The following is an 8,892-nucleotide window of genomic DNA, read 5'->3' as shown; positions in this document are numbered from 1 at the left end:
AAACCCCGCGGCCTCAGCCGCTGCCGCGTTCCGGTCTATCAAACTACCCGTGAAGGCCCGCCTCTCTCCCCCGCGCTAAACAACTACTGGCTCACACGGCGACGAGTTTCTATCAATCAAGTGCGGAACCGATTTATGATTGGGCAGTCGACGTCCTTAAGCCCCACCCCCTTTCAGCACGCACAGTAGGACTGTTTCTGCTGCGGCCGTTCCCCTCGCCTTCCTGACGAGTCTGTCAAATCGGACCAGTATTGCAAGCAAACTTGTCCTTCATTTAGCCACAAACCGTAAGTACACTCTCGTTTTTTTCGTGCTGTGTGTCGTGTGTTGTCACAGGACGACCGTTAAAGGTCACGGACTGCGGTCAATCCAAGGTTTAGTGCGACTAACGGTAACGAGACGGGTTTTTTTTTACTGAAAGGAGTGGCCAACGTAGCTAAAGCCTGCTGGCTACAGCTAGCTCGCTAGCTGCACCCACCAGACAGCTTTGTGGCGGGTGTGCCATCGAATGTCTCCAGTCAGTGCTCGTAGCAAACCTCGGATCGTTGTTCGACTCGACATGGTGTAATGCAATCTTTACGCTAGAGGTAATCAAAGCGGGTTTGGCGATATTAGCAATGTGAGTGTTTGAAAGCGGATTTTTTTTTCTCTTTGAAGTATTTTGGTAATTGCCTTTTACTCGAGGACTTGCACTTAAAAGCGAATGCCCTGCGTACGTGTGTTCTTTACCCCGATTATATAAATGATTATTTTGCTGTTGAGTTCCACATCTGATAACTGTAACCTCTCTTCGCAGCTCATACGGTGGTGCTCTGAAGAATCAAGCCCTTGCTGCACACTGTCCTATCTGAGCAGTCGTCGACTGTTAACGAACCCCGTGTCTTCTGCCATCTCACTCCCTCCAAAAAACGCACAGCTATGGAGAAAAGCGAACTTATTCAAATGGCCAAGCTGGCGGAGCAGACCGAGCGCTACGAAGACATGGCGAGTTACATGAAGCAGTATACGGAGTCGGGCGAAGTTCTATCAGACGAGGATAGGAACCTGCTGTCCGTCGCCTATAAAAATGTGGTTGGGGCGAGGCGGTCTGCATGGAGGGTGTTGAGCAGTGCAGGGAAGAACGATTCGAAGAAGAAGCTGGTCAATATGTATAAGGAGACAGTGGAACAGGAACTAAAAAGCACCTGCGACGTCGTTTTGGTAAAGTATATATTTTTGACGTTTATTATTTAATTTAATTTTAATCTGCTGCATGGCTCACAGAGGTGGATTGATCTAGGATATTGTACACTACGTTAAAAAGCTCTCACAATAAGGTGATTGTCATTAACTGGGAAAATCATTAACATTTCTCGGGAGTGACTTGAAAATGCTTGCTTGCCAACATGTAGTCCGCGTGATTTATTTTGAGGTGCCACAAGGGGGAGCTTTCATCTGGCCAGTCATTCCATTCTTGTTGCAATGACATAGTAAATTGCTATTTTGGTCAGGGAAAGCGTGGTAAGAATTTTTCACATTGTCTTACATCCTGATGGATGCGTATCTTAATATAAAATGAGAATCACCTGAGAATCATTTCTTTTGCAGAAGAAGTTCTCATGTCAAAAATGTTTTCTTGTATAGCCTTTTTTTTTTTTTAAATATATAATACTAGTAAAAGGGGGAAGAAAACCTATTCACACAATTTAAATACCATATTTGTGCTGACATTTTAAAAAGTCTTCACTTTTCCTTCAACATGTACACACCGGTCAGGAATGTTTTAAATATGGCATCTTCCCCGTTTTCTGCGAGGCCCTCTGGTGTATAAAAAAGGCCTCTTATCAAAAGGACAAGGAAGTATTGTGTCCTCCTCCCACCATGCCTGCCTAATGGGAAACTGTATGTAGAACAATGGGCTTGGAACCCTGCTAGGGTGTAAACTGACAGCAAGGTGTGTCTGAATGGGCGGAGAAGGAACTGAAGCCACACACAGGAAAGATAACCGGTACACCCTGTTTTCTGTGAAGCTGTATTATGCTCTTTGTCCACACAGTCCCATCCGGATAATAGAAGTGTAATGCAAGCAAGATTTTATATGCATGAATGACTCATACGTCAAATCCCAATTTCTTTAGCACCTGTGTAGTCATTTAAACCATGCTTCATGGTTCAATTTGTTTGCCATTACTATCTGCTTACGTTCACTGACATACCAGGGATGAGATGATGATTTTACCTCTAATGCAAAGGCACAAAATGCCCCCCCCCCACCACCCAATACTGCTGTCCTTAAATGCTTGGCTCCTGCTGTATTTGTGATGAAACAATGATGGTAATTGTTGCAATAGTATTGAATTATATATAGATATAATTATATAGTGCTGCCAAGTGTGTTGAAAGGTATAATACATGGTTTTGAATATTGTCCCTCAAGTTATAAGTCTCTAAAAACGAATTCTATGTTTTTATAAATATCTATCTACTGATAAAATGAATGCAATTATGTTGTCTATGGCTGCATCACCCATCCTTATCCTTGGGCCAGTCATTTTCCCTCCAGGTTCCCATGGGCGTGGTGGTGCTCTTGCATGACTGCGACTCGGCTTTTAGTGTCTGAATGTTGACTGAAAGTTTGTCAGTAGAGTGGGGTGTGTTGGTTTTCATGCCTGAACTTGTTGACTTGGAGGCAGAAGAGCAGGGACTGCAAGTGACAAGTAAGCTGCTAATGTGGCCCTCTTGGTTGATTTCCTGCACAGTAGATTGTGAAACCAGACTTGTCGCAGGAAAAAGCAGGTCTTTGTTGCAAGGCAGCACAAGCATGGGCATGTTTGGTTTCCTCATAAACCAGACAGGATGTCCGGTGAGTGGATTTAGTAGATTCACCTCCATTTAACAAAACTGAAGCTTTGTAACAAATCAATTAAGTGTCAAATCAGCCATTGTCCTGGTGGGACACCGTATTGTACGCTGTTTTGTTTTTTGGAGATGTCTCTTATCCCAAGTTTTAATTAATCTAATTTTGGACAAGGTAATACTCTGCTTTAATTTGTTGCTGTTAATACTGTATCCACTTTGTACTTCAAGTGTTTTAAATAATATTTATTAATGGGTCCTTGTTAGCATTTATTTTTTGGCTTCTGAGCATCTGGATCACAATTGGCAGCACCTCACCACCGTCTCGCTGTCCTCATACATATCCTGCACCACCCTTGCATACTTTTCTCTGACTCCTGACTTCCTCATACAATACCACTGTTCCTCTCTTGGCACCCAACCATACATAAGCTTTCGTTCTCTCAAAGCAAACATCACATCTATGCCTCTCCATACCTCCACAGTAGAGATGGGAATCTTCATCATCGATGCGATACACTGCCAACGATTCGATACATTAACAATTCATGAAATTACCAGCGATGCGATTAACACGAGCGTAGACACGGCTGCTGTGTAGCGGAAACTGGCACCGGTATATCGTTATCCACGGTATTACCGTCTCATAGAATTTCTAGTACCGTAAGAACTGTTACGAGTTGGCGCCGCGGTGTACCGTGGGTATCGTGCAACTCTACATTCAAGTCACCGATTCGGGTGAGGAGTTGTTTGTTGTGCTACCGGTGTAAATTTAGGTGGTTGTGTTGTTGCTAATGCAGTGTTTCCATTTTTGCAGTTATTGCAACAGCCCTATTAGTGTGATCGAATTAGAGTTGGGTAGTTTACCTGCAATAATCACAACATTCTATATCTGCACCTTGTAAGAAGTGTGTATGGGCTATGTTTTTGGTTTGTCTACAAACTGGTTTGTTTCCTTTCAGATAGGTCAGGATCCTTCTGAGTCAAAGGGCACCAATTGCTGTTGATGTATGGTGGTATGTTGCTGCTTCAATGTATCATTGTAGTAATATTTGCTTGTTAAGTAGAGGAATTTCGTGGTTGTTTCTGCAGCAAAGAGAACTGTAGAAGCAGGAGTGTCTTTTCAGTCAAGTGATTTCTAATCTAAAATGGTTTTATATATATATATATATGTATATGTGTATATATATATATATATATATATATATATATATATATATATATATGTGTATATGTATATATGTATATATATATATATATATATATATATATATCTCATTGAGACAAGCAGCTGTGCTCATGTGGTGGATGGAGGCTATTAAACTACACCTGCAGTGTGTTATGGATATTAGGACCCTGATACTTGGTTTTATATTTTGACATGTTATAGCCTCATGCTTAGGTTCTTTTGGAATTTAGTCCAAGTAGTGTGTGTGTTTGTGACCAATTCTGAGTGCAGTGCTTCCCCAAAAAATTACTAATTTGCTATTCTTACTACTAGCAGTAGTCGATTAAACATGAATTTAAATGTATTGCTGTATCAAATTTTATGTAAAAACACAGACTGCCAATGCCATCACAATACAAGGTTGTCATGTATTGTGTTTTGTCTCCACAGAAACTCCTGGATGATTATTTAATTGAACATTCCAAAACTCCTGAGAGCAAAGTCTTCTATCTAAAGATGAAGGGGGATTACTATAGATACCTTGCTGAAGTTGCAGTTAATGGTGACCGAGAAGGTGAGCTTGCATCTCTACTCTTTTTTTTTTTTTCTTTTTTTCTTTTTTTTTTTTTTTTGTTAATTATACCCAGCATTTTAAGTTTCAAGCTATGTAGTTTTTTTTGTTTTTCATTGATATGTTTCTTTGCGTATATTGTGGGCTGCCCCTTGAACAGGTTGATTACAGTTAATAGTTGTATTATATGGTATAGTTTATATTTTCAACAGTTGGTTAGTAACCATTGAATATAGTCTGCTTTGCCATTACCACAAAATTGTCAGGATTTTATAGGTCGGTCTATTCGGCAAAACAATGTTCCCTTTTTGTGTCCACTTGTGTCTATACACACTGTTTGTGCTTATAATGAAGATGAACACCTATTGTTTACACAAGTAATCATTTCTATGGGAAGCTACAAAAAGCCAACCTGTGAAGTTGTGGCACTGAAGGCAGCACATTGAATTATTTTGTGCTGGTGCATTAAATCCATTTATGTAAATCACATGTTGATGTCTCAGATGTTTCATCATTCATAAAGCATGCCACTTCTTTGAGCAGACAAATACACGTAGTACCCTCATTTTGATATTTTATTGATTATTGGCTTTATTGCGTTGTCCCTGTTTTTTTTGTTGTGTAGCATTAGATCCAATAAATTTTCTCTTTTACATTGTGATGAAAAGAATACGGCTCTTTACTCACTACTAGTGACTCGTTTTATGTTTGATTTGCACCAGCTCAGCACTTCATGAAGCACATTTACACTAAATATTCTTCACTTGGTGGTGTGCAGCTGGATTATCTTAAACATGTGGCTATACATTTGAGGTATTGGACACTTTGTAGCTTTAGTTTTTCTTGGATATCAGTCTTCTTAAATGACCCACTGATCATTCTGGGAGTATCCAAACTGGCCTCATACCAGTGACTTAAGTTGTTTGCTCAGTAGTAGCGAGGTTCGAGTGCTTTTCTCTCTGCCATTGCTTAGATGATGTAGCTATTATTTTATGTCGGGGGGCAACAAGCATCAACGGTGTCGTTCCGTGACCATAACCTACTATGCTGTAGTGTGGTTCATAAACCGATCTTGTTGCTGCATGGTACTTTACGTTAGAGTATCAGAGGGCGATTGTCGCTGAGGATTTAAACCATGGTTAACATGGATATTGGTTCATAGTTTCTCTCTAGTTGTAACTATTGTGCTTGAGCTGCTGCTGAGGGAGGTATTTATTGGCAGCAAACAATACATATTCATTGGTTTCTTTGCTACTGGCACATAATAGTCAGTCATGGGTTATTGTGTTCGCTCATTTGGCTCGATGAGACAACAGATTTTACTGTTCCTTTCAATAGAAATGTATGTAATCTTGAAAACCTGTTTAGACACTATACTCGAACGCATTCTGCTCAAATTAAACTGTATTCAATATATGATGGCCCTAAATTTGGATTATAACCTTGAACGAAACAAATTGTTATAACATTTGATTCTTCCTGACACTTCAGACTATACTGCAAAGTCAATGGCTGCATACCAGGATGCACTTGATAAAAGCAAGAAAGAGATGGCGGCCACAAATCCCATCCGCCTGGGCTTGGCTCTCAACTTCTCTGTCTTCCACTATGAGATCAAAGACTGCCAAGCTGAAGCCTGCAAGTTGGCTAAAGAGGTCAGCAGCATTTTCTCTTAAAATTGCCTCCGACACTCCGTTGTCCGTACATGCAATTTGTAAATAGTTTCCTTTTTGTTTGTTTATAGGCGTTCGATGATGCCATTGCACACCTTGACACGTTAAGTGAGGAGTCCTACAAAGACAGCACTCTTATCATGCAGCTGCTGCGAGACAACCTCACTGTGAGTATTTTTCATCACTATGGTACATTAATGATCCTTACTGTGGAATGACATCTGGCTCGTTACCATCTTTTTGTTTCAGACTTGTACAAGATAATGCTCAGTATGTTTTAAGTGGTACAATGTGGGTCAATAAGCATGTAAGGCTGTCCAAAGCTGTCTCAAGATCTAATTGTCAGATACCTTTTAAAAGAAAGTTGCATATAATTATCAGCTGCTAATCTATGTTGAGCCATAAAGTGGAATTCAATTGTTGTATAATCTGTCTAGTGATTTGTCTTAATGAGTTACAACTAGTCTAGTATTTACAAGTTTTCATCGTAAAAGTAAAGATTGTAGATGGCTGTTGTGCCCTGGGATGCTATAACAGTTGGGGGTGGGCTAATGGGAGAGCATTTTACCGGATTCCCACAGATTAGATCCAGAGAGACGGCAGAGGTGAAACATGTTCACAGCGAGCAGAAGAATGGGCAACAGATTTTGTTTAACTCTTGGTAAATCCTGGTCCCTGACTAGGTTTATCAAGAGCTGGTCTGCCCAGCAATAATTTACATTGCTCTGCTTGTTGCTAATGTTAATATCGAAAGACAACAATACTGTCTTTAGCCGTTAGACTCCAGGGTTGAATGTCACAAAGCCCGATTGAGTTCAGTCCGTTTGACTGTTCTAAATATTTTTGCTTCTCTTCCCAGTTATGGACATCGGAACAAACTCATCAAGAGGAGAGCGAGGGCGGTGAATGCGGAGAAGGTGGAGAGGCCGGAGAGGGTGGCGAAGGTGGAGAGGGTGTCGAATGAGAAATAAACGTAACAAGTTCTGTGTTGGTGTCATCTCCAAAATTAAGGAAAAAAAAAAGTTTTACACATCCGTCATTCCCTATTTCCCCACTCAAAAAAACACACAAAACTCCATTCCTCTGGTTTGTGCCTGTCCTGGCCATACCTTTTTTGCTGTTTCAGTTGGAGGAAAATGATTGATGGCTTGCCAATGATGTCGGACTCTTTGGCTCCACTCTTGCTCCATTTAGAACTGAAGAAAATTTAAGTCCATCAATTGAGAAAGTTTGATCCCTCCTCCCTATGAGAAATGTTTAGCGCTTTTTTTCTTTTAGTGCGTCTGTCTCTACAGTTACATGGTACAATCACAGCAGCTGAAGTCCAACTATAATCAATATAATTTTCATACTGCAGGGAACGCCAGTGCATTTTTCATGCTGGCGACAATACTATCGTAGACCTAAGGTAGTGTCCATTTGTGAAATCCTCGCATTTTGCCCTGGTTATGATGCCATTCTATTAGTGAAGCATATCTGTCTGTCGGAGAAACGCCGGTGCTGATTTGTCTGACCAAATGTGGGGACCTTTATTGGGGAAAAAAAGTCTATTCTAACATGCATGTCTGAGATATTACACTGGAATGGGAACAATTGCTGTAATACACACAATTCCAAGTGTCGTTTTTGGTTGTTTTCATTGCAGATTTGTACACATCCTACAGGAGGGTGAATTGTTAGTCTGTCCAGTGATTGTCATTAGAGATTTGGACCACTATTTTGCTGTTCATTCAATTGTAGTCCCCAGAAGCCTTGTGGAACTGTTTCAATCCCCATGTATCAACTATGTTAACATGAATAAAACATTTTATAAACCATGTCCAAGATTGTCTTTGGTTTCTTTACTTGCTCACATAATGGATACATTTTTGAATGTCTTGTGTCTGTTATCAAACATGCTATAGACAAAGGTGAGGTTTTATTCATTTAGGAATTTCATAAAAGTTAGTATTAATCAGTTGATCCATATGATACTGCTAATCAGTCATGTATGTGGATGGAAACTACCATATAATAAATTCACTGCATGTTTTTCACAAAACATGGCTTTTGCAAATGCAATGACTTGGTTGCAAAATAGAAATGGCTGGAAAATGAAATTATATTTACATTGGAGGAAAACACTTTAATACAATGAATTATAAATCACCAGTAACTTGCCCATAGATCAAAATCATTGAAATCTAAATGGAAGGACCTCGAAAGCATCAGATCAAGTCTGTGCAATGTTTCTGTTTACCTTATGGATAATTTATTAAATGTTTACACTGTATAAAGGCAAGTTTTTTTTGGAATTAATGTCAATCCAATATAATCGTCTAACATGGACACTACTACTAGTACTAGTACTACTAGTTTTAAATGCTTTTTTTTTATTTATTCATTTTAAAGTGGGAGCCTGATTTATTTGATAATAGTGATTGGGTGTTCTTTTCGAAAGGCGATGGACCTTTGTCACCCATTTATGTATATGAAACTTACATACAAGATTATCAGATTTACATTTTATTTATTTTTTTGCAACTCATTTCAACATTTTGGGGGTATTACACAATATATGGTTTGTCAGGTGAGACCAAAATGATAAATAAATAATACATGTGTAAAAGACTCTGGTTCCGCGTTACAAAAGCTACAGTTGTTTA

General features: G+C 39.6%; 1 protein-coding gene across 1 annotated transcript; it reads left to right on the top strand.

Annotated features, from left to right (window-relative positions):
• The first annotated feature begins 207 nt into the window (after nt 1-207).
• Nucleotides 208-8,057, top strand: LOC310944118 (14-3-3 protein zeta-like). Its single transcript, XM_083909808.1, has 6 exons — nt 208-287; nt 797-1,200; nt 4,454-4,577; nt 6,066-6,229; nt 6,319-6,414; nt 7,107-8,057. Exons 2-6 carry the CDS (start codon nt 919-921, stop codon nt 7,209-7,211), a joined length of 771 nt encoding a protein of 256 aa, XP_083765934.1. The 5' UTR covers nt 208-287; nt 797-918; the 3' UTR covers nt 7,212-8,057.
• Nucleotides 8,058-8,892: the final 835 nt, after the last annotated feature.

This window comes from Microchirus variegatus (genome assembly GCF_963457635.1).
Source record: "Microchirus variegatus genome assembly, chromosome: 2".
Taxonomy (NCBI): Eukaryota; Metazoa; Chordata; class Actinopteri; order Pleuronectiformes; family Soleidae; genus Microchirus; species Microchirus variegatus.
This window is presented reverse-complemented; position numbering and strand designations above follow the sequence as displayed.

Coding starts and splice junctions, on each gene's coding strand:
- LOC310944118 (XM_083909808.1), top strand. CDS start 919: ATGGAGAAAAGCGAACTTATTCAAATGGCCAAGCTGGCGGAGCAGACC. Junction 4,578..6,065: donor AGTTAATGGTGACCGAGAAG/GTGAGCTTGCAT, acceptor CTGACACTTCAG/ACTATACTGCAAAGTCAATG. Junction 6,230..6,318: donor CCTGCAAGTTGGCTAAAGAG/GTCAGCAGCATT, acceptor GTTTGTTTATAG/GCGTTCGATGATGCCATTGC.